At 33.8% G+C, this 26305-nt stretch overlaps 2 protein-coding genes across 8 annotated transcripts; one reads left to right on the top strand and one right to left on the bottom strand.

Moving 5' to 3' along the window:
* Window positions 1–996: 996 nt before the first annotated feature.
* Window positions 997–26169, bottom strand: LOC141446113 (mitochondrial thiamine pyrophosphate carrier-like). Of its 6 annotated transcripts, none has more exons than XM_074112531.1 (9): window positions 25945–26169; window positions 17644–17753; window positions 10113–10188; window positions 9668–9841; window positions 6054–6209; window positions 5756–5923; window positions 4006–4165; window positions 2741–2907; window positions 997–1744 (listed from the first exon to the last, which is right to left on the bottom strand). In XM_074112531.1, the coding sequence occupies exons 3-9, from the start codon at window positions 10149–10151 to the stop codon at window positions 1571–1573; spliced, it is 1038 nt and encodes a 345-aa protein (XP_073968632.1). In that variant the 5' UTR covers window positions 10152–10188; window positions 17644–17753; window positions 25945–26169; the 3' UTR covers window positions 997–1570. The 6 variants fall into 6 exon arrangements, with proteins under 6 accessions (XP_073968632.1, XP_073968633.1, XP_073968635.1 ...); XM_074112532.1 differs by having other exon boundaries at window positions 10113–10184; XM_074112534.1 differs by having other exon boundaries at window positions 10109–10188; window positions 25945–26168.
* LOC141446112 (hatching enzyme 1.2-like) lies at window positions 9282–24741 on the top strand. Of its 2 annotated transcripts, none has more exons than XM_074112530.1 (7): window positions 9282–9532; window positions 19276–19370; window positions 20526–20622; window positions 22057–22186; window positions 24029–24225; window positions 24307–24406; window positions 24493–24741. In XM_074112530.1, exons 1-7 carry the CDS (start codon window positions 9475–9477, stop codon window positions 24665–24667), a joined length of 852 nt encoding a protein of 283 aa, XP_073968631.1. In that variant the 5' UTR covers window positions 9282–9474; the 3' UTR covers window positions 24668–24741. The 2 variants fall into 2 exon arrangements, with proteins under 2 accessions (XP_073968631.1, XP_073968630.1); XM_074112529.1 differs by lacking the exon at window positions 9282–9532 and adding an exon at window positions 11780–13270.
* Window positions 26170–26305: the final 136 nt, after the last annotated feature.

The raw sequence follows: 26305 nt of genomic DNA, 5'->3' as shown, positions 1-26305 counted from the left end.
GATGAGACTAAGAGTGGAGACCCATTAACTTTTCTGTAAAGCCTAGGTAGGTTATAAGCTGACAGATCTAATCAAGGAACATTTTCGACTAAGGGGGGGCACCTAAAGTCACCTGAAAAAGTTGCTAACTCTTGTACATCCTGCAAATTCTCTAGAGATATGGAGGAAACATCAAGACACCTCCTGAATGACTGTGATACCTTTAGGCAAAGAAGAGGCAAAAACTTGGAAAGTTACTAAACAGTTGATATTACAATATATCAACGTTAAATGTTGTTAACATATGTTTTAACGAACAGTATCTAAAAATGGTATACAGTGGATCCTTAAAAAAACACCTTATAACCCTAACTAAACCTTCCTGGATTATCTTTTGAAGATGTTAAAAAATTTCAAAGATCATGACATTATTTCAATTTTAACCAAAAAAAAAGACCCTTAAAAATACAATATATTGTAAGATCCCACGTTACTATCCTAATAAATTCATTGAAACAGTTATTGATGAGTTCAACCCAGGGCCGGATTTAGATGAAAAGAGGCCCTAGGCTAATTCAACTTATGAGGCCCTTTCATCAACCATTTTTAAGTTTGTAAATTTACATGAGAGAAAAAATACATCACTACTGTTGATGAAACATGCTGTTATTGGTACTAACCTTAATTTTAATTTTGCTAACAATTTGAATGTATACCCCTCTTAATCTTGAGGCCCTTAGGCTGAAGCCTATAGTTAGCCTATATGGAAATCCGGCCCTGGTTCAACCTTTACTATCCTAATAAGTTGATGGGTTCAACCTTTATTAGCCAGATGATAAAAATAATGCATTATTGATAACATTACTGATCTGTTTGTTTGTTCCCAAAACTTTTTGAGATTATCTTGACTGCACTTCAACCGATGCAACCGGATAACATGCATGTGTCAACCAAAGCAGAAAAAAAAAACTGAGCCAGGCATTAATCTACAGAAAATATATCTTTAAACAACAGAAATTAAACAATACAAGTTTACACTTTACTTTTTTTTCTTATAAAATAGTGAACATAAACATTTTATAAGGTACATATTTCTTAAATGACTAGTTTATAAAGAATACAAATACAGCAGGTTAACATCAATAGGACAAAACATAGCAGTACACTAAAAACGAAAATATCAACTTATTATTTAAAAAAATAAAATATTTCACGTTCACAAAAAACAAAGGAGTATTGTAATTAAGCAATTAATTAAGTTATTGTAGCGAACATTTTTTTTTAAATAAAAGATTAATTATAATTATTTAATTTATTTATTTCTTTAGATTTGCTATGAAGTTCGTTAAATTATGCTATTTCAGATGCACCAAAAACAATTAAGCAATTTTTAATGAATTTTCAAGCAATAAAATATTTTTTTTTTTTTTTAATTTGTTGGCATAAAAAACACTCTGAAAAAAACTGATGGAAACAAGGAACCACATTACTTAGAAAAAATAAATCATTTATCAAATTTACATTTACATATATGGTACATACATAATTATTTGTACGTAAATAAATAATGTAATATTAATATATATTTGTATTAATGTTTTATTAATGTTAAAAGCTTGCACGTTTCGTCATAGATAGTGAAATACATGGCAGTAGTAATTGCAGCTTTGATCATACTCGGGACTAGACCTTTGAACAACGCGGTGAATCCTTCTTTCTTCACAGTTTTGAATACACAATTGATCAAACCTTGGCATGTGAAATTCTGTAATTTAAATATAAACTTTAATCATGTTAGAACATGTGAAATTCTGTAATTTAAATATAAACTTTAATCATGTTAGAACATGTGAAATTCTGTAATTTAAATATTACTTTAATCATGTTAGAACATGTGAAATTCTGTAATTTAAATATTACTTTAATCATGTTAGAACATGTGAAATTCTGTAATTTAAATATTACTTTAATCATGTTAGAACATGTGAAATTCTGTAATTTAAATATTACTTTAATCATGTTAGAACATGTGAAATTCTGTAATTTAAATATTACTTTAATCATGTTAGAACATGTGAAATTCTGTAATTTAAATATAGACTTTAATCATGTTAGAACATGTGAAATTCTGTAATTTAAATATTACTTTAATCATGTTAGAACATGTGAAATTCTGTAATTTAAATATTACTTTAATCATGTTAGAACATGTGAAATTCTGTAATTTAAATATTACTTTAATCATGTTAGAACATGTGAAATTCTGTAATTTAAATATTACTTTAATCATGTTAGAACATGTGAAATTCTGTAATTTAAATATTACTTTAATCATGTTAGAACATGTGAAATTCTGTAATTTAAATATTACTTTAATCATGTTAGAACATGTGAAATTCTGTAATTTAAATATAGACTTTAATCATGTTAGAACATGTGAAATTCTGTAATTTAAATATTACTTTAATCATGTTAGAACATGTGAAATTCTGTAATTTAAATATTACTTTAATCATGTTAGAACATGTGAAATTCTGTAATTTAAATATTACATTAATCATGTTAGAACATGTGAAATTCTGTAATTTAAATATTACATTAATCATGTTAGAACATGTGAAATTCTGTAATTTTTAATATTACTTTAATTAAAATATTTTGTTGTTAATACAACTAATTGTGTTGAAAAAGATAATTATTACAATAAGAGTTGCAACTTCTAATTAACTAAATGTAGATAAAAATTTTATTTAAAACTTACTTCACCAAATCCACGCCTATTTTCTTGAAATCCTTGCAACTGCAATCTCTTTTTAGCCACATCAAGTGGATAGATAGACAATTTTCCACAAATTCCAGCTACAGAGCCAGCTATTAAGTTTCCAGATATCTTTAATCCACCGCCTTCAGTTTCTTTGGATAACCAACCTATGGAAAAATTGAAACAAGCTATTTTTGGAAGATTCGATGTACTTAAGATTCATCTGCAGCTTTTGTATTTTTGCGATCAAATTTCGAATCGAATTTATTACTTCTGTCATTAAAAGCAAACAAAAACACGAAAATGCCACTGCGGCAATGTTTTTATCGAAACCTATTCGATCTGCGTACATTCATACACAAAGGATATGCTTTTTATTTAAATAAAATTTTAAAATTGCATTTACTATAAAAAGAAAAATGTTTTTCAGTTGGATGTTTTTCAGCATTACGCTTCTTTTTTTTTTACGATTAACCATAACAACTATCCTACCGGACAGTTTTAATTATACAATAGTTTCAGTAGCAACTGATTAACCAGTTAAGCGAGGAATTTAGTTTTAAAATCCCCCCCCCCCCCCCGCTGTGTGCGGAATTAAAATCAGACAATGAGGTGTGTACACGTCGAACGCAGGGCAAAACAACCAAAAGCTAACAATAGTCGTAATAGTCACTACAAGCGACTTTTTCTGCAATCTCTCTGAGTGGCTTGAGATTACCAGAGCTTTCTGTGCTCATTCAAAATCTTGCACCGCTTCACGTATGCACTGCTCCTAGTTAACTAGGGACGCAAGAGCTTTTACAAGGAAGAAAAAGAGCTTTGAATTCTCTGTGCAAAATGAAATCATGCTCGTACTGAGGTCTGAACCTCTATCTAAAAGGTAAAAATGGTATCGCACAAGGGTTGAGAGCTTCTATTTGGGTCTGTAATGCCTAATCTCTAATGCGGAGACCAAACAGGTACCAACCACTTATCATTTGGCTGGCTCCCTCCACCCCCCTCCGTATAAGATACTGAGCAGTTCTATTGGTAAGATAAAGGAAACATCCCCACCAAATAATATTCTTATTGTATTTTATTAAAATTTCGAGATTATATAGTTTATGGCAATTTTATATTTTTCACAACGAGTATACACGTCGAATGCACCGTAACAGAGATTTGGTTTGATGTGTATACACGTGTCAAACACGCTTAACTGGTTAAAGAGACAATGTTTTAGTAATAGAACATAAAATATTTAAATAAATAATTTTAAAACTAACTAAAGTTTTGGATCAGTCTTGAGATCAGATTATGTGTAACAAATGTAACTCCTGATTGCGGTGCAACCTGTATCAATGTTGGACTAAGCCCTTTGAAGAGTGCAGTTGGCCCTTCATGTTTCACCATCAACACAATACCCTCCCACATCATTCCATAAGCCTGAAATCAAAGGGCTAAGCTTATTCATTTATATAATTTATTTATTGTTTACAGTAAAGTGCAAATTCCGGGTCACCGATTTCGACCATAACCTTGTGTTCTTGCAGTTACCAGTTTTACTCCAATGCTTGGATCGTAACAACATTTAGCCAGAATGAGGGAAGGTAACTCTGGGCTAAAAAGTGTACCTTTTTTTTCCTTATCCCGCGACAAAGGCGTTAAGCCATTTTCTGTCTGGCAGCCCAATATCTTTCATACATAGTGGGCATGCCCTGTAGTGCCGGGCACTCGTTCAAATGGTTAAAAATCATTACGCAGTCATTGCTCAATGGACAAATCGGCGAGTCCCTAATACCTATCTTGTGGAGGTGTGCTTGTAGATAGTCGTGCCCTGTAATTCCTCGGAAGAGCACGACAGACTCTTTTCTTGGGGAGGCCGGCAGGTATCTTCTTTTCTAGCAGTGTTGCCCACTGCTTTTCAGCGGCTCCTGTATTCCACGTGTAATTTCCCCATTATGTGGTTACCTATAACTCTTTTAGCCGATGTTTAACACATTGCGTGGTCGGGCTGATCACATTGACTTCCCTGTTTCTTCGCAAGGTTATCGGCTTCTGCTCATTATGTGCTGGAATCCACTGAAAAGCTAGGTGCTTTCCTTCTGTAAGTATCTTTTATCAATCATTTCCTGGCACGCTCTTACATTAGCGGAAACTCCACTCTGAGCTTCCGTTACGGCTATTAACGCGCAGCTTGGGGAGTCACTAAGAAAGACTACTTGGTCCAATTTCCTTTCAACCACGTATCTTAGACCTATTCAAGGATAGCTTTCGAATCTCCCCATCGAAATTTTGTTGACCATGTTCCAACAGGTTCTGAGAACTGGAAGTTGGTACCATACACTCCAGCTTCCGCATTTTTTAGTGGCACCATCTGCTGAACCGTCGGTATAGATGTCTCCTCCAAGGAGGAGATAGATAACATTCTCCAAGCGTTTCAAGGGCTAGAGCTCTCCACTTCGGTCTCACTGTTGACGCCTTTTTTTTTTTAAGGGCTCCATGAGATGGAGACGTACCAAAGATTTCCTCCTTATTTTCCAGTACCACTCATTGTACAGAGGCTCTCTCCTAGCCAAGGGATAAATTATACTTTTGGCGAATAGCATGTATTTGGGTTGAAAATTTCACCTGAGTTTTTAGCCTTGCGACTTCAGGTGGTCTATCTTTTTCCCAGTAATCAATCCTCAATCTTGCTAGTGTACTGAGTAAAACGTTTACTGTGTGGGTTTGGCTCCCACTAGATTCGTCGAAGGGAAAAAAGGAAGACAGCTGTTGTGGTGGAACGGACAAGATGGATTTTGTGAGATGCTGTGGGATAGAGCAGCTCAGAGCTCAAGGGGTTGGAATAAACAGGTACAGGTTCTTAATCTTTAACTTTTTTTCCTCGTCTACGAACGAAATGCAAAACAAAATCAAAAAAATGCGGAAATAATTTTCAATTAAAAGCAAAGTAATTTACAAATTGAAAGTTCAACTATTACTGCTAGCACTACAGTTATTATTTTTTTTTTTACATTTTTATAAATAGCTGACCTTGTAATTTCCTTGGGCAACGAATCGAGTTCTAGTTACGTCAAATGGAAAAGAAACTACAGTAGCTAAGGTTCCAGCAACTGTACCACAAATGAAATGAGAATTCAAGGATCTGTGACTAGAGAATAACTTTTCTGAATAAGCCGTAAGAGTTTCGAAGGTAGAAAACTGAAATTTTAAATAAAATCATTAAATTAGAAAAATATATTAAAAGCCATAACAATTTATTGTTAAAGTTAATAAAGAATAGATTAAAAAATATAGTATCGTTGTTAATAATAACGTTCACCCATATTACCTGCACTACGCCGAATGTAATTGAAAGTAATTGTCCAGAATTATGTCCTCGCCATAATCCTTTTATACCTTCCTCTTTCAAGATGGTACTGGAAGCTTGTAGTAATGTTTTATATTTTGATATTCTGGAAGACCTTGTCAACGGCTCTACTTGCAGCTAGAAATAGAAGTGAACTACAATAATGGAAATAATAACTATGATAAAAATCAATTAAATGAAACCGCTAGAAAGAAAAAAAACGAATTATTTTGTACTCATCCATCAACTATCTTTTAATAAATTTAAGTTTAAGTTTTATGTCACATCGAATTGTGGGGTTCAAACCAAACGCACAAATCTGGGAAGGATTCAGTCCTTGCAGTCTAAAATTCTTCGCTTTATAGTTTAGACGCTCCTTTCTACGTCACCAATCAAACCATTCATACATTCCTTTTGTGCAACACAAGTGGCTGAAAACACGATACTGATAAATTCCATCTTAACCTTCAATCACATCACATTCCATTGTTGTACAACATCTATCTTCCAAAACATTTCCAGACAATACTTCTAAGACTTACTTAAAAGACTGTGGCCCTTACGATCTCCTCTGTGATGACGAGAGTCAGTAGAATGTCAGTAGAATTCGCCAATGATGGCGAACCTTTGACCCGCGGGTCAGACACTCCTTGATTTTAGAAAAAAAAATTAAAGTGACGTCACTCAAGAACAGTGGAAAATATGAAGTTGGCCAATACGTCATTGAACTCCACTTAAGTAGAGAATATTTATGTAAATTAGAAGTGAAAATTTTGACCCAATACTAAGATTTCCATAGATATTTTACAGAAATGTTCCGCAGTAAATATGTCTGTACTAATTTTGAAGATGTTACGAGGGTATAGATTCACTGAGATTCACTTAACTTGGCAATATTAATGATAAGAATTCACCATGAATCGGGGGAGGGAGTCCAAGCTAAATACGTAAATAAATAAAATAATTTAGTCAAGAAAACGGTTTCTATAGTGGGGATTTTTTCCCCCTCAACGCCTCGTCATTGGTTCTAAAGTGTTAGCCTAAAAAAACAATATTTTGTAAAACTATCATAAATTTATTGATAAAAGAATGTTTGTTTAGAGCATGCAAATATTACATAAATGTAAAAGGAAGTGAGATAAAGCATGAAGTCAATGCCTTCACAATTAGACAACGCACAGCACGTTATCACCGTAAGCGGAGACAAAAAAAAAGGCCGATATAACAATCGACGTAAACCACTGAAATATATAGAATGTATATCTGGATTTGAAACACTCATAAATTTTCTAACAATGCTCTCAGTTTTATGATGGACGTTAGTTTTTTTTAAAAGTCAAAAATTTTTACTAAATGTTTTAGTTCCCTTATCCTTCACCAGATTTACAACAGCGTACCAGGGAACGCTAACTTCTCAGCAACAGATTAGGATGGGCTGGCCATTTAATTAGGATGTAGGACACTATTACCGCTAAGAAGTTCATGCAGTTGGAACCTGTCTTCAAGAAAGGCCGGGAAGCATGTGCATGTGGGACTGAACCAACCCCAGGTGATGTTGACCGTGATGTCACACAAGAGCGGGAATATCTGATTAGAGGACGAAGGCGAATGTAGAGTTTCTTGGTTCAAGGTTTAGTTCCCCGATATGTACGATATGTTGTCGGCTGTAGCTCTATTATTGTAGCCAAAACGGTTCTCAGTTATATCTTCGATTACGCGCTGGGATTCACGCCTAATTATTTTCCTGTATCTACTGATCATGCGCAAAGTTAGGTAAATGCAAACATACTTAACTGTAAATTTCTTTTTATTAACCATTAAATAAAATCCAAGGCCTAAGACCAGGAATCGAACCCACTAAACCAACAATACATATTAGCTTCGCAGGTCTCGCCTCTAACCGCTCGGCTACCGTGGCGCCTATTGTGAGAAACACCAGTATTTCATTCCAACATAGTTAATCCATCCTCGAACTTACTTTGTTTTCTTTCGTTACTTATTCACGTTAGAAATTTTTGGAAATCTTATAGGTTAATCTTATATGCGAAAGATGTGCAATAGTTTTTAAAGAAACTATCTTTCTTTTCCGGAAGTAGTTCAATTTTTTTTCTATTAATGCTGAGATTTTCTTTTTTCCCCCTAAGTCCATCTCTAGGAAGTAAGTTAACTTTTCCTTCACAGCTTTTAAGAATCAAACAAAAGTATTGTAAAAAGAACATATTGTAACGAAGTTGACCTGAGCAGAGAAGAAATGATTGTTCTGGGAGTTGGCTGACCAAAGTCTACTATAACGGTCCACCACTGTGTAAACAAAAGGCCGGGCTTTACCCGAGCCGGAGAAGAAAAGGGCTAGATTGTTCTGGGATTTTAGTGAACGTAGCCTATAACGGTCCACCGCTGTGTAAAAGCCAGCTAAGAGAGCGGCCCCAGTTGGGGTGGTGGCAGTATGTGTTTTCCCCAGCCAGTGAGTGGCAGGTGGGAGTGAGACAGACGGAGTTAAAGTGGGGCAGTTCCAGTTGGAGTGGGGGAGTCGGAGTTGGAGTTGCGGTCAGTCTCAGTTGGAGAGAGTCAGAGTTGAGTCGGAGTTCGAGAGAGTCAGTGTTGCGGAGTGCTTCAGAGTTAGCCAGTTTGGCGGTTAGTCAGTTAGTGAGTAGAGCTGTGTTAGTGCAGCTGAGACTAGTGCAATTCGGTGCAGTGCGGACCAGTGGTCAGTCGTAGAATAGTTTTGTGGCGTTACGTAGTGAGTAAGTAACAGTAAACTGTTGTGACTGTTGTAAATGGTAACTGTAATGAATAGCGTTAGTTGCTACTAAATGTTAATGTGAGTAATGTTAATGTGTTAATAAATCGAATCACTACTTATAAGTTTAGCGAATTTTATTATTTATCAAACCCACATAAATATCGTATCTTCTAATATCGTATTTATTTCCATAAAATAAAACTGGAAAATACATATGTAAATTAATGTTTAATTTACTACAATAGAAAATTATAACCATTAAAATACCTTCTCTCACATAACGTGCAAGGGGCAGAGGCTACGTATTATGAAGTGAAAGCTTTTTAAAAAAACTAACAATCTGAGGGAATTGGAAATGTCCTTGACACGTCAATTATTTTCCCTACCACATTTTTAAGTGATAAGTACTTGGTACAAGTGGTTTACACTGGAGATAAAATATTGTTATTCAGCTTCGTGATTTTTAATTGAAAAGCAAGCCAGTTGTACAAATGGATTCGAATCCGTGAACTATGTCCACCGATAGAGAAGAACACCAAGTGCTTTTGATTCCTTGTATATATGATTCCAAGTCCTTGATTTTTTTTTGGGGGGGGGGGCTTAGAAGATATTTGTAGGTATTGCATTTTCTAAGAACTTATTACCATAAAATGTGAATCAATGGACTTAAGTACCCCCCAACTACGGCAAGCACTAAGGTTACTACAAGTTGCCAAAGGTAAGTTTTATTCTCTCCAAACTAACAATTATCCTGATATTGTTAGCTTTAACTTATCCTTAAATGTGTGGTACTAGAACTAAGGGGAAATTCAATTAATTTCTGCAAGGAATAAAAGTGTAAGAAATAATTTACCTGGAATCTGATCTTAAGCACATCCAATGGTTGTGTGAGGAATCTGGTAATGATTCCAGCATTAGCTCCAGCAAAAGCATATTCCTTGGCAGTTAATTCAATTTTCTTTTCATCATATCCTACCATACTTTCCTTTTTTAAGGAATATATTTTCTTCAAATCACCAAAATTTAACTAAAAAGAAAAATACAAGAAGTAGTTTATTTTATTATTTTGTATTTTCACACCTTTAAATAAAAATATTACCAAATCGGATGTTTAATATAACACTGAATTTAAGTATACAAAGAAGTAAGATATCTAGCGAATGAAAGATAAGAAAATAATTGAAATGAATAAAGATTGTTTCACTTCTCTACTATCTTGTTATGTACGCGACATAGGAGACATTTACTGAACGAGGAAATAACGGCTAAAAAATCTATTAAAGCATTTACTTACTAACTCTATTTATATATATATACGTTCTGGGAAGTACAGTCATAATTTTCTTACTACTCACTGTGTAAAGCACAGACTGGCTGAAACAAAACAAAGAAAACTGTAATCAATACTTAACTGAAAGTAAATACTTTTGCAAATACAGTTATTTATTCTAAGCAAATAAATATTCCATATAAGCTTAACGGAACTGGCTGTACTATATTTTAAGTTAGTTTATTTAAACAATTATAAAATAGCGATTAATTATTTATACAATCGTTGACATCACTTATTATTGAAGTTGTTGAAGGTTATTGTTACTAATAAAGGTTAAAAAAATAAAATAAACTGAAGTTAATTTGGTAATAAAAGAAATTATTTACTATTATTAAGTCGTAATTTTGATGACAGAAGTAAAATGAAACATTATTCAATAATAACTTGTAAATTTACAGTTCCATTTAAACAAAATATATACATACATATGTACGTATCTCTGATTCATCGTATTATGTCATGCTATGTATGTAAATAATTTATAGTTTATTAGTAAACTAATTTAGTGACGCATCTATGGTGAAGCCAAATTCACCTTGAAAAAAAAAAAACTATGCAATTAAAATAATGCTGTGTATTCACTATTGCAATAGTGAATAGTAGAATAGTATGTGGTTTTAAACATGACAATAATAGTCTTTGTAATTGATAGTACGAACATACTGTGTGCCCACTCTAGCGGCTTCTAGTAAATAAATGTACAAAATAATTGATTCCTAAAATGTAAACAAAAAAAAAGGGTATAGGAGATCACAGGTTCGAATCCAGCTGCTGGCCCCTTAGATTTTTTTTTTTTTTTTTTTAATTGTTAGGAGCTCCTAACAATTACCAGCTCATTGTCCCGGTAATGGACAGCGTTGTGGACAGGAGGCTGGCAGTGCACTGAGAAAAAAAAAAAAAAAAGCTTCGGGTGCCAATGACCGGCCAGATGTTCACTCGATTTAAATTAAAGACAAAAAAAAAATACTAAGCATTTTTACTGAAATATTAATCAATGAATCAAGGACAAAAGTACAGAACAATATTTCCGCAACAAATTCTTAATGAATTCTTGTGGCACAAATAAAAAGAAACAAACAAAACTATGCCTTAATGTTCCACTTTCCTTGGGATAGAGGTCTTGGATTGGATACCTTGGATCTAAGCCAAACTATGTCTTCTATGTGTGAATAACATCTGAGAAATACAAATCACTTTAGAATAATTTTCAAACTATTGAAGGTTACGAACTAGATTTTTTTTTTTTTATTATTTTATAAAATTTATTTTGAAAGCACCGCGCGCCAATGACCTCAGATGTTGATGCGCTTAAAAAATAAATAAATAAAATACTAGAAGAAAACGCGATAAAGGAAAAATAAGAAAAGAAGTCTGACCAAAAATAATAAACGAAGTCCCAATCTTGTTTTTTTAAAGTTCGCCCTTCAAAATATTTAAAGTACATCCAATCAACAAACCAACAAACTCCCACTAACTAAACAAAATATTTTTTTTTAAGAAAAAAGATAAATTTTATTAAACAAAGAACATTCCAAGAAACTCTTAGTGGCCTAAAAATAAGAAAAATAATAAAATCTAAAGCCACCTTGTAATGACAACCTTCTCTCCTTTCCTTATTTCTCTTTCTTTGTCACTCCCAGGTAGGTGCGCAAGATCTTGGCAATCTTTTGCGCATTTCACTTTTAATTTACATTTAGATAACTTGTTTTTTCTTTCTTCTATCTACCCGAGCGAATAAACAAAAGGATTTATTGTGGAAAATTGCTATAAATAATAAATAAACTAGTTTGAATACAATCACATGAGAAAATAAATACAAAGATTCAATGTCTTTTTTTTTCTTTTTTAGTATTCACTAATGGGAGGCGCCACGGTAGCCGAGCGGTTAAGAGACTAGACCCGCAATGCTAAGATGTATTGTTGGTTTAGTGGGTTCGATTCCCGGTGTCTCTAAGCCTTGGATTTTATTTAATGGTTAATATACGTTAAGAACTTTATAGTAAAGTATGTTTGTTAGTCGCCTCCGACCATGAAACCTAATTTGGTTGTTGGACGTAAAGCCTGCCTAAAAAAAATAGGCAATTACTACTTTACTTTGATCATCATTGCTTCTTTTAAAGAAATAAAAAGCATTCTTCATGACACCATTACTCTGTTTATCAAGGACCGGTTTTAAAGGGGAGCTGTACTGTCCCTAACACAGAGCTGTACCTTAGGACAAAAACAAAACAAAAAATGTGATTTAGGACCTCTAGCTCCTTTAAATTGTGAACCATTTCCCTAACGATTGATATTTCATTCAATTCATACAGAAACTCTTAAATTATTTCAAAATTTCAGAAAAATTATTTTTTTTTTAGCTATTAAATTTTACATAAAACTTTGAAACGACATAAATTGTAAAATATAAGATAACGAAATTTTGAATTCTAACGAAGTTCATTCAACTCCATAAAATAATATTTAAAAGAAAAAGAAAAAAAAAAGACAAGAAACTGTCTTGCACAAATAATCGTGTAGAGAGCCAGCTGGTTGATTAATCACTTAGTCAAACTCGCAGCGGTAAGAAAATAAATGATGAGTTTTAAAGAGGGAAAAAGAGTATTATCATAACAAAATGGGAAAAAAAAAGATAAAAAATCTGCAGAAGTATTAGAATTAGAATGAGACGCAGTATAAGAATTTGGCATAGGTGCCTGCAGGCAAAGAAACTAACCGGACACAAAAAGTGACTAAGGGAGTGGTCTCTCTCTCTCTGTGTTTATGAATAAAGTGGTAGGGGTGATCAAGAAGGAGAAGAAGATGTGTGTCTTGGAAGAAGATGGTCAATGAGGAGAAGGGGTAAAAAATGGGTGGAAGAGTTGAACGAACCTTCTTGCCACCGACTAGAACCACTCCAAATAGACGACAACAACATACACCAGGAGGAGAGAACCTACACAAATATAGTCCACACTATAGTCTCAATCCGGAGGCAGTGTCAACATGATCTACCAAAGATGAAGAAGAGATATCTTCTGCTCATAGTATGCGTGTTCATTAAGAAGCCGGCGCTCGGCAGGGTCTTAGTACCACCGTTACCTACAATCCCAGATGTACTACATCCACCTATACCTGATGAAGGTATTTCAATATTTTTATTTTATTAAAACATTTTTTTAAAAAAAACCACTTAGTTCTAATAAAAAGGGGAAAAGACAGTTTAAAAATGTAGGAAGCTGGCACCAAAGAATTGTTTTTATTATTTCTTTTATAGTTGTTCCAAGAAGAAATCAGAACATTCAATTAAAAATATATTTCTGGATGATTAAACCAAAATTCTGGTTAAAAAAAACAAAAAAGACAAAGTTAATAAAAAAATTACAAATACTTCCTTATTTAGCACACTGAGAAACCCAATAATACTATAAATATAAATAACACCACTTAACAATCGATTGCAAACATAATTTGCTAATTATTTATTAAATAACTGTAGAGCAATAGAATTGCTACATTATTATCTAAGTATTAATAAATGAAACACGATTATCGACATCTTTCTTTTCAATACTAAAGATCCTTTTGAAAAATAATAATAATAATTGTTGCTATACCATCAATAATAATACAATAACTATCGATTAATTGCCAATTAATGGCATGGTAATTATCATTCGAACAATTATCGATCTAAAAAAAAAAATCCTGCCAAAAGAATTTATAATTAAGCTCATCACAATTTGCTCTATCTACAAAATTTATTGTTTCATTATTTGCTGCAAATTGTATGCAAAGTTCAAGGTGAATAGAATTTAATGATTAATAAATTCCAGGATCTAAGAATCTGTTTTTTTTAAAAAAAAACTCACAACTTCTACAACCTCAGGGAACTCGGCCAAAAAAATCTGAATGAATGCGATACAAACTAGAACATAGGGTTCACAACAATCGGATCTTCTTTTGGGAGTCAGATTTTTAAGAATTTAAGTTGTTTAAGTTGAGCTAAATTTTGGTAATCTTACCAAAAATTGTGCAAAGAATAGTGTCAATAAATAATTTCTAGTAATATTTGAATATTTATTTATTTATTTTGTAATTTACAATCTGTATAAACATATACAATAAGTAAATAGGAGGTAAATAAGATGAACTGGTGCGGGAAGAGCAGGAGGAGAGAAGCTACCCAGTGGTAGCACTCTCTAAAGGAGATAGGAGAATGTGAGGAGGAGAGTGTGAGGAGGAGAGAGGAGAGATTTAGTTCTTCAGACTGTAAGGAAGTCGCGGGACCACTGGCGATTCAGTCGGCGAGTAGGATTGTTAGGGATGTCCGAGGAGGCGAGAGACTGTACCAGAGAGCAAGTAGAGAGAGTAGTATGGTATTTTTGATATTTAGTCTTAACGAGTTGGTCTATAAAGGGAATGTTGAGGTCGTTGTGAAGAGTGAGGTTAGTCACCGTAGAAAGGAGCGACAGCTGTCTGTCGGAGGAGTTTTGATTGAAATGTTTGTACAGTCCGTACGTTTGTAGGTTTGGCTGAACCCCACAGCTCTAGTCCGTAGGTCCACATAGGTTTGAGGATAGTGTTGTATATTGAGCGTTTGAGTTCAATGGGTAATTTAGAGGGTCGTCCAAGTAGTCTGTAAAGCAGTTTCGCACGTTTTGTCATTGCTTGTCTTTTAAGTCTAGTGTGTGGGTTCCACGTGAGTCTTTTGTCCTATGTAGAGCCCAAGGTAACGGCACCCAGATCTGTGTACAAGGAAGAGGATTGCTGTTGAAAAGGAGGACAGGTGGACAGGAGCCCCGCCGGAGAGTAAACGTGGCATGCTATGGCATTTCTGTGGGTTCATTTTAATCCGCCACTTCTTTGCCCAGGATTCTATTTTGTTTCAATTTGTTAATATGTTGTCATGGGAATTACACAAAAAAACTTTAAAAGTAGATTTAAGTAATTTATTTTAGCAATAAATTTGAATTGAAATATTTAAAACTACAATGATTCATAATCCGGTTATAAATCTCAAGATTTAAAAGAGATGTCCTTTGTCCATGTGTGTGTGGGTGCTTGGAAAAGTTGTATGGACCAGTTTTGAAAAGTACTGAAGCGTTGGAATCATGACGTCAAGTATGAGGCTCTACTTCTTCCAACTTTGATTTAGGAATTATTGGTCTTTAAAAAGAACTTGTATAAAGAATTAAAAGAAAAACAAATAATAATGGATATGTCCTCGTTATGTGGTAGAAAGGAAACGAATGTTTGACGACATATACAGGGTATTTAGATGCACCATTTCGCTACGAAGACATAATATTCTCCACCAACATCTGTGTGCTTAAATCTGTAGCAGTGCTAGCCAAGGAAATATGAGTGTATTTAAAAGTTATAGCCGAATTAGAATGAATGGAAGAAAATGATTAGAGAAGGATTACGGTAATTTTAATTCAGGTTAAGCTTTAAGGATGGCAGGAATATAGAGTGTACTGATCCATCCATTAGTTGTAAGTTTGTAAGTAAATAGTTGTATATAGTAGAGGGTTGAATGTGTGAAGCGAGTGTACGAGGTGTGTTCAAAAAGTAACGGGAATTTTCGTTTTTTGAAAAAAATATTTATTTATTCATCTACATTAATATTGTCGCCTTCAAAGTAGTCCCCTTCGCATACAATACACTTGTGCCAGCGCTTTTTCCAATCCTCGAAACACTTCTGAAACTCGATCTTTGTGATAGCTTTCAGCTCTTTCAGCGATTCGCTTTTAATGTCATCTATGCTTGTAAAACGACGGCCTTTTATTTAATGTTCTCTTTATGTTTGGAAATAGAAAAAAGTCACATGGAGCCATGTCTGGCGAATATGGAGGCTGGGGCATCGTTAAAGTTTTGTTTTTGGCCAAAAATTCACGAACAAGCAATGAAGTGTGAGCAGGTGCATTATCGTGGTGCAAAATCCATGAATTGTTTTGCCACAAATCCGGGCGTTTTTTTCGGATTGCTTCACGCAAACGGCGTTGAACTTGTAGGTAGTACTCCTTATTGATTGTTTGACCTTGTGGCAAGAATTCATGATGCACTATGCCATTAAAATCGAAGAACACAGTGAGCATAACCTTCACATTCGACCGCACTTGTCGAGCCTTTTTCGGACTTGGCGATCCAGAATGCCTCCACTGGGACGATTGAGCCTTAGTTTCGACATCATATCCGTAAACCCATGTTTCGTCACCTGTTATAACACGTTTCAGTAGATCCGCATCGTTGTCGACTTCATTGAGTGACTCTTGAGCAACTTCCATTCTCCGCTGTTTTTGTTCGAAATTCAACAATTTTGGAACAAATTTTGCTGCCACACGTTTCATACCCAAAACATCCGAAAAAATTTCATGGCATGAGCCAATTGATATGGCAACATCATCAGCGATTTCTCTGATTGTGGTTCGGCGATCGTTCATAACCATTTCTTTCACTTTTTTCACGTTTTCATCGGTTGTTGATGTGCTTGGACGTCCAGGTCGTTCGTCATCTTCAACGTTTTCGCGGCCATCTTGGAAACGCTTATACCACTCGTAAATCCTTGTTTTACTCATAGCAGACTCACCATATGCCTTTATTAACACACTTTATTTCATTTTTTACGCAAAATTTAATACAAATTCTTTGATCCATTTTTTTTAACAAACAAAAATCGCCAAGCTCGAAAAACACGTCTAACCTTAACGGCTGCCACTTAAGAAGTAAACAATGAATATTACTGAAAATTTTATCGTACTTCAGGGGCATGTGTACCAACATAATAGAAAAAAAAATTTTACAATCAGACTCTCCAAACCCGCGAAATTTAAAAATTCCCGTTACTTTTTGAACACACCTCGTATTTATAAGTAAGAATGGAAAGTGAGTGATATTCTAGTGATAAGCATCTAGACGATGCTGACTGTATGGCGAAAGTCAATGCCAAAAAAAGACCAAAAAAGAAGAACAAACAAAGATCTGGTTTGGGTTCTTACAAAAGAATTTTCCTTGCTGTGATTCTCAAGGTTTAATTAGAAAACGATTTCTTTAAAAAATCTGTAGCAACTACAGAGAAATCGTTGCTTTAATCCTAGCACTGACTTATGACTCACGGACTCGGGGACTTTACATAAACGCTTCAGGCAAAAAAAAACTTCCTTTGCCGAAGTACATACGCTCACTATTTTTAATGTCAGCAATATGCAGAAAGCTCTCAAGATCCAATTGCACCTTCTGTACTTGGTTAATCTAAGCAACACCAAATTCCATTATTATCATGCCTCAATACTGCGTGCAACAAATCTAAGCCTCTAAGAGACGGCTGAGACGTTCCTGACCTCAGAGATTAACAAGAAGGTTAAATGTGATCATCACTGTCTTGGAATACCATTCACCTTTCTCAGATCATACGTCTTCAATTTTATGCATTACTGCACGTTTGCGCAGAATAAATACTCAATATAAATAGTAAAAAAAAAAAAAAGAAGAATATTATTAAAAGATTTAGTTACCCCCTAAACGTCCAGGTAATGATGCACTTTCTAAGCAGCAGCCTTCAGTATACTTCACATGTTTGCCTTACAAGAAGATTAGCAAAGTCATTTCCTCCTTCAGATACAACCTGCAACAATTCAGCTATTAAAGTCCTATCAACCCAAACTGATGATCTATGTTTATGTATAGGTTATTACAAAAAAAAAAAAAAAAAAAAAAACTGCTTAATAAATAGATCGATAATGAAGTTGGTTACAGGTTTTGAAAAAAATTAGGATCTATGGAAAATGTTCATCACTTCCAATGCCACGTCATCGAATCTTGAAAACATTTCATCCACTTCGTAATAGAACTGTTTTTTAAGATTTCATGTATCTCAAGATAGGTTAGGATAGGATACATATCTCAAGATAGGTCGAGTGTCAAAATTATTTTCTTTTAAACATTCACTTCGTAACAGAAGTGTTTTTGCGATTTCAGGTATCTCAAGATAGGTTATGTTAGGATACATATCTCTAGATAGGTCAAATGTCAAAATTATTTTCTTTTAAACATTCACTTCGTAACAGAAGTGTTTTTGCGATTTCAGGTATCTCAAGATAGGTTATGGTTGGATACGTATCTCAAGATAGGTTAGGATAGGATACATATCTCTAGATAGGTCAAATGTCAAAATTATTTTCTTTTAAACATTCACTTCGTAACAGAAGTGTTTTTGCGATTTCAGGTATCTCAAGATAGGTTATGGTTGGATACGTATCTCAAGATAGGTTAGGATAGGATACATATCTCTAGATAGGTCAAATGTCAAAATTATTTTCTTTTAAAAATCTAGCTAATCTATCTAAATAATTAAAAAAAAAAAAAAAAATTTTCTTAATACTAAATTACGTGAATTTGTTTCTCTCGATTCTGAAGGCCAATAATAGGTTATTGATGGACCAATCATCGTGCAGCTGATTCAAAACATAAGGCTTAACTGTTCTCAGTCCAGCGTGGCCTTAAAACAAGACAGAGCATTCTTCCAATCCACTGCAAAGCCCACTTACAAGTAGACAAGTACCATGGTCGTTCTAAAATTTTGCAGTGAATGCATGGACGAGATAGATGTTGAGGAATTACTCTTTGCCGAAGAGTTGTAACCCAAGCTTTTCCTTCTGCTTGATGTTGCCTCCATTGAAGAGCACACATTCCTGGATGGTCAATTCCAACAAGATGCTCCAATAAGCATCCCTTTTTTCTTATAGCCAACGGATCTGAACTTTGCCATTTATTCCCAAAATTATTGGGAATCATTCTTCATAGATTAGTCTCCCAACAGGTTTTTTTTTTAAATTTCTTTCTCAAATTGAGTGTAATTGTGGTTCGCATTATATTATCCAGGGTGATTATGGTATATTAAGAATGAATTACGATGAATACGTCTTTCTCTTATCACAGGAAATCTTGAGCACCTTGGTTGCAATGAGCATTTTGATGTCAAAATGAGGGGAGTGAGCAAAGTGGGATATATGGACTTAATTTAATACTTAGACAAAATCAAAGTACTTACTTTCACTTACTTGAAAGTTTGAATAGATAAATAAGACAAATAAGAAATGCTTTTTATTTCATTAGTACTAATATTTATTTTTTTCCAATTCTTTCAGTTGAACTGGATGAAGGGATCAGGGCGATTCTGGAAGAACAAGATCCTGAAGTAACTCCAGGTTTATTTCAAGGTGACATGGCTATTGATAACGAGGTGCCTTCCGGAGACATTATAATCTCTACTCATACTAATTATATTGCGATTTCATTACAAAAAAAAGAAGAAGATAATACTATATTTAAAGCAGAGAACATTATCATGTCGCAAACAGAAAAGTGCAAATTCCTGTCTGACACTTTTTCGCATAGCAAGATAGCTGGATCTGTCACTCATTGATAGCAATCTTTTTCCATAATGCTGGCAGCATACCAACCATGATAGCTTTACTGATATTCTTAAAAATAAAAAGCTATTTATGATTTAATGTACAATGGTTACTAGATCAAAATGTCCATCACAAAGCTTTGCAATCAAATCAGTTATATTGTACTCTATTGAACCTATACTAACGCCAAAAAGTAATTTAGTTATCCAAAGAGAAAGGGGCGAGAACCGATCCCCATAACCAGAGAGCCTTACTGTACCACCACTAGATAGTCCTGAAGGTAAATCCCTCGTCTCCTTACACCGTCCAGCCAGGATCTTATTCACCAGTCTTTGTTGTGATATAATCTCCTCTGCCAGAGGACCAAATATTTCATATCGTCGCATCCTCGCAATAGCTACACAATCAAGCAGGTCATTTACTACTCCTGGCTAAGCCTACCCAGAGAGTCCGGACTAAATAACCCACCACCATGTGAAGATGTTTTTTCTGAACCCACCGTATCCTGTAATGAAGCTAGAATAATAATTGTAATAATAAGTCTAATTAAATGAACTTGATGAATTATAGAAATGGTTATGAAATGATGATATAACTATTTTACAAAAATTTGGCCTAATATTCTTCTTTTTACTAGATTAAACAAGGGCATAAAGTAGCCCGAAACGTCTCACATTAAAGTAATAAACAGAATTTTCAGAATGAACAAATATTTACAATTTAATAAAAATTTAAATCTAATCTGTGCATTGAAGTCATTGCTTAAGAACTGTCTTTGATAATACCAATTTCTGGTTTTGGCCCAATGAATGGTGTGGATACTCCATTCCTAACCAATTGGTGTAGGCAACCATTCAACGAATACCTTGTTTTTACCGGGAAAGCTTTCCATAATTTGGTTAAGAAAGTGTATTTAATTTTGTTTTGTGGGAATAAAAAAAAAAGGAATAAGACATAAGGAATAATAAGGCTTTACATTTCAGATTTACAATTACTGGAGGATTGGATTACGTTGGGATGTATTCCCTGAGAAAATGTGGGAAAACGGCACAGTGCCCTACGTCATAAGTCCATTGTATGGTAAGTTATCATATATATCCATTTTTATTTATAAATGAATGACTAAACATTTTACCTAGGACTCAAAAATCTATTTAGCTAAAAGGTAGTCGTGGACAACAATCAACAATTCTTTGAACTTTAGGGTGGAGGGGTTATTAGGTCAAAGCACTTTTTTTTTTAGGTCAACCGTGCTTTCTCGAGTTTATTACGATAGCTAATTGCTGAAAACCTATTTTGGTGGTGAACTTTAAAAGGTTAAAAAAGTACTTAGTTTAAAATTTAATCGAAATAAACAACATTAGCAACAAATTTAATCGATACATTAGCAACGCCAAACCTTATCGAACAAGGAACAAAGCCAATTCATTCGATATCTGAAAATATTCACTCTTTGGGGGATTCATATGGGATTCGATTCGATTCGATTTCTCAACTGTGAACAGTATTATGTAATTGTTTTTAATGGCAATAAATTAAGTTGGCAAGAGATTGGTAAACTGGTGAGTGAAGCAGAAATAGTGAAAAAAAATTTCCTGTTGGTAATTTATGAACGAGCATTTTCCTGCCGTTTTCCGATTATCGAACAATTTTTCGACAAAAGTCTTGATTCGATTAAAAAAAAAAAAAAAAATGGATCGCGCTTTTGTTTAGGGAAAATGCAGTGAAGAAAAAAAAAAAACCTTCCCCAAAGATAAACTGTTCTGTTAGGTTACCTACTTTACGATGTTTCATTTAAGAGTTCGTCCGCGTTTAAGAAAACCATTGACCGGTGAAGAAAGAACTATAACTATAGAAAAAAAGTGATAAGAAAGCAGAAAAATGTGTGAATCTATAAGTTTCCATCACCTCAAGGTAGTTTTCATTTTCATTTATACTTTACAATTTAATCTCAAAACATGAGCCCAATTAACTCTTTTAAAAAAACATGTAAATGAATAATCACGGACATTGTGTTCTTAAAACAACAATATAACACTTTAAATAAGATATAGAATTAAAGTTTCAATTAAATGTAAATAAAAGATTAAATTTAGTAAATTATTAATTGAAATAAAGTACTTCAAATTAATAACAAGTCTTAATGTCAGCTTTATCAGTTAACTACTACTAGAACTTATGTTTGCCTTTGTAAATTTGAAAAAGAAAAAAATTATCAGTGTTTGTAATTGTTAAACAATGTTCGTAACCTGGATTCGAAATAGAAAGTAAATGGTAAACTGAAATTAGCATTTTATTAATAACCTTACTTTCTTTTATGTTTTCGTTTGTTTACAAGATAAAAGTGAAAATAATTGCAGTTAATTAACCGCTCCCCCACACCAAAAAAAAAAACAGTAACTCCGAAAAAGATGGAGAAAAACATAAAGTGTTACATTTAAAATGTTTTCAAATGTTAATGCTCAGAAAAAAAAAAAATTATAATATAAATTTAATATGTATTTATAATTGCAGAACCTGCAGAATATATTACAATTACAAGAGCAATTACAACTATTAATTTCATGACTTGCGTCAAATTTGTGCCCTGGAATGGAAAACAAAAAGATTATCTTCTAATATGGCCCATAAAGTATCCTAAAGGGTATGTAAATGTTTTTTATTATAGTTAATCTTTTATCTAAGTAATTGTAGTAAACATTAATACAACGAAAATGCTTTTTCTTTTTACAAGTTTTACATGAAAATTATTATTATCATGAACACTAGGAAAAATGCAGAGGCTATTTTGATGGGTGTAACCATTATTTAATAACAATTTCCTATTTGCGGCATGCCAGGGCCGGATTTTCCTATAGGCTAACTAGGCTTCAGCCTAGGGCCTCAAGATCAAGAGGGGCCTACATTAAAATTGTTGGCAAAATTAAAATTATACGCTATTCTAAAAAACAGTGAACATTAAAACACAGTGAACAAAGCTTTAAAAAAAAAAAAATGTATCAGCACTAAGATGGAATTAAGTACTGAAATAGTTAGCTTGGACTTGGTGCTAACAGTTGGCTGAAAATAATTAGCAAACAAGACGCTACCACTTGATTAAACAAAGAAGAATGAAAAACTAAGAAATACTACAAATAGAATCACACCAAAAAACTACAAAAGAAAGATTAAATCCCCACTTTATCTCGTCGAATAGAACGATGAAATTAGAGATATTGTGATTGGAAGATGTAGAGTTGCACGTGTCATCTCAGCTCAAGTGACAATGGGAAAGAAATAGGACAACGTCTTGGAGGGCGCTAATGTCCGTGGCAGTCGATGCGCCAAAAAGAAAAAATTGTCAAATTCAGAGAAAAAAATTAAACGTTTCTAAAGATGAATCAATCAGATTCAAAGGAAATTGTGCGCGGGGCACCTCAATAATCCGCAGTGGTCCTATTCTCCTAAGTTCTTATCAAGCCAGTATTATTATTCTTTGAACTGACATACCTTTATAAATATTTATTTTTTTTAAATTACAATCTGTATATACAATAAGTAAATCAGGAAGTACAAGATTAATTGGTACTTGAAGAGCAGGAGAAGAGAAACTACCCAGTGTCAGTTTTGTCCAGAGGAGGTGAGAGACAGTACAAGAGGATTGGAGCAAGTGGAGAGAGTAGTATGAAATTTTTGATATTTAATCTTGGCGAGTTGGTCTATGAAGGGTATGTTGAGGTCGTTGTTAAGAGCGAGGTCACTGTAGAAAGGAGCGTCAACTATCTGTCGGAGGAGAGAGGAGAGATAGGAGAATAATGACGTTTAGCTCTTCAGACTGTAAGGAAGTCGCGGGGCCATCGGCGATTCAGTCGGCGAGAAATATTAGGGATGTCAGAGGAGGCGAGAGACAGTGCAAGAGGATTTGAGCTAGTAGAGAGAGCAGTATGGAATTTTTGGTATTTAGTCTTGGCGAGTTGGTCTATAAAGGGAATGTTTGAGGTCGTTGTGAAGAGTAAGGTTAGTCACCGTAGTAAGTAGCGTCAGCTATCTGTTGGAAGAGAGAGGAGGAGGAGAATACGAGTAGGAGAGAAGAGAGATAGGAAAATAATGACGTTTAGTTCTTCAGATCTCAAGGAAGTCGCGGGGCCATCGGCGATTCAGTCGGCGAGAAATATTAGGGATGTCAGAGGAGGCGAGAGACTGTACAAGAGGATTTGAGCAAGTAGAAAGAGCAGTATGGAACTTTTGATATTTAGTTTTGGCGAGTTGTTTGTAACAATGGGATGTTGAGGTCGTTTTGAAGAGTGAAGTTAGTCACCGTAGAAAGGAGCGTCAGCTATCTGTCGGAGTTGTTTTGATTGGAATGTCTTGCACAGTCCGAATGTTTGTTAGTTTTGGCTGAACCCCACAGCTCTAGTCCGTTATATAATTATACACAGGCAAAATAACCTATTATTTTCATTGTATGATCTGATTTAATTTTTTTTTTTTTTTTTTTTTTTTATAGATGCTGGTCTTATGTTGGTAAATACGGAGGACCACAGGTGGTTTCCTTGCAACCTCCAGATCAAAAAGGTCCAAACTGTTTAGGAAATGAAGGCAGAGCAATGCATGAATTATTACACGCACTAGGTATTTTCCATGAACAGTCACGCGATGATCGTGACAAGTTTGTGGAAATACATGAAGAGAACGTCATTCCACGTGAGTTTGATTTAAAGACTAATCTAAATTAAGTAAAAGAAAACAAACAAAACAAAATTTAAGAACAATTATTAATTTCAGAATTTTTATCTAATTTTGATAAGCAAAGCCTGGAAAATACAACTTATAAATTCGAGTATGACTATGACAGTATAATGCATTATGGTAAGAACTTTTTCAGGTAAGCAATCATTTTTCTTTTAAGAAATATTGATCTTATATCTGACGAAAAGATCTACCGCAATAATTAGTTTGTTTCCTGTTCAGCATAGGGAAAGGTAAGCCAACTATCACAGCCAAACATCCTGGAGCCCAGCTTGGACAGAGAAAAATGCTTAGTAAAACAGACTGTCTAAAATTAAATGATATGTATGGTTGTTTGGAAAAATCATTATACCATCAACGCAAATATTTCACAATATGTAGAGTTCTTGGACTTTGAATTTAAAACAAAAAAAATTAAAATAATTCGAATGTGATAATATAGAAAAATAAATTATTAATTTCCTTTCTAAATTATATTTATCAAGATTTTAAAAGATTCTGAAGATTTTTTTAAAGATATTTTCAATTTTGATTTGTAAAAGAAACGGCTGGCAAAAAAACAAATACCTATCAAACTTTTAGAATCTGAGAAGAGAAGAGTTCATTTTCATCATGCAGGTTAGCGCAAAATCAACAAATGAAAAATGTTGAATTATACACTAGTCTCAAAATGGTAATCTCCCTAAAATAAAACCATGGTCATAACCATTATAACAATCGCATTAACGCTTGGCGTTCAGTATAAATAAATGAATTCAATAACCAAATACAGCAAACGAAGAGAGTAACAATTTTTAATAACTTACATTAGTCCTTTTATGAATTTTAAGCTTCTAATGTTCGGCTAAGATTTTCATGTATAAACTGATTTTGGCTTAGATACTATGTGTTGTTATTGCTGTTTAAAATGTTGTTCATTCAACAAATTATATCTCTAGGCGGATTAAGTCGAAATTCAGACTAAGATTGGCATAGAGAGTCCATTTCTAGTATATCCCCTATTCCAGTTATGTTCTCCGCAAACAGTTTCATTAAAGAACGCTAACATCAGAAGTCATTTGCACTTAAAACCATGAATTTGAAGCTACATTGACATTGTTCTAATTAAAATTCTAACACTACAGTGAGTTGTAGAATCTCCCTATAAGGGTAAAAAATCTGTGAGCAAATTCGAAACTTTCTGGATTGAAAGGCAGTCTATACCCAGGAGTTATCCAGTCCCTGCAAATTTGATTATCTGTAGCCAAAACTCAAGGAAGATTTATGAAAGATGCGGCTACCTTCAACAGTTTTTTTCACACTTCTGGCAGGTTTTAATTATCCCTGATGTAGAAAAAATACTAACAAGAACTAAATTGATCATACCCTTAAAACTTCTTGTTCTATACACACAGAATCCTTTGCAAGTTTGCGTTTGACTGAATCCCAGGAACTAGATAGGGAGTCTTAATTATTGTTATCTGAATGATTGTATAGCTAATTTGTTCCTGAAAAACAACGCAAGAGGGGAATGTGTAAAAAATCAGAAAGATGTAGAATGAAACTAAACTACTTATGATTGTTTCAAAAGTGCAAAAATCTGACTGCAGAATGCATACAGTTTAAATTCAATTCAAATTTAGTGATCAGTAAGACAAATTAAGTGTTGCAAAAAAATAAAGTAATTGTGTCTACCATTTTATGAAACGATTTCAATGAAAATTCTTCAGAATGGTTCTCCTTCATGAGTCCGCACGATAATCGAAACATTCCTTTACTGAACAACATATCTTATTCTACAATTGATAGGCTGTTACTTAGTCAAATGTCATATGACAGAAAAGGGGAAAAAAACAACAAATAATCACAACTGATCGTCACTAGCACAAACTAACCTGCACTGTGTTACCTTGGGCCGACTAAACTGCACTCTACCTTCAAACTAGATAACTTTCAATGTCAAATTTCATGATCAGCTAGAAAAGGTTGTTGATGAAGTTATTTATTGATGTGAATCAGTACTAAATAAAAGTAAACTAGCTAAAGATTTTGGTTT

The sequence above is a fragment of the Rhodnius prolixus genome, unplaced genomic scaffold (genome assembly GCF_049639745.1).
Source record: "Rhodnius prolixus isolate KJV_2025 unplaced genomic scaffold, Rpr scaffold_1, whole genome shotgun sequence".
Classification (NCBI taxonomy): Eukaryota; Metazoa; Arthropoda; class Insecta; order Hemiptera; family Reduviidae; genus Rhodnius; species Rhodnius prolixus.
The sequence above is the reverse complement of the archived record's forward strand: the minus strand, read 5'-3'. Positions and strand labels throughout refer to the sequence as shown.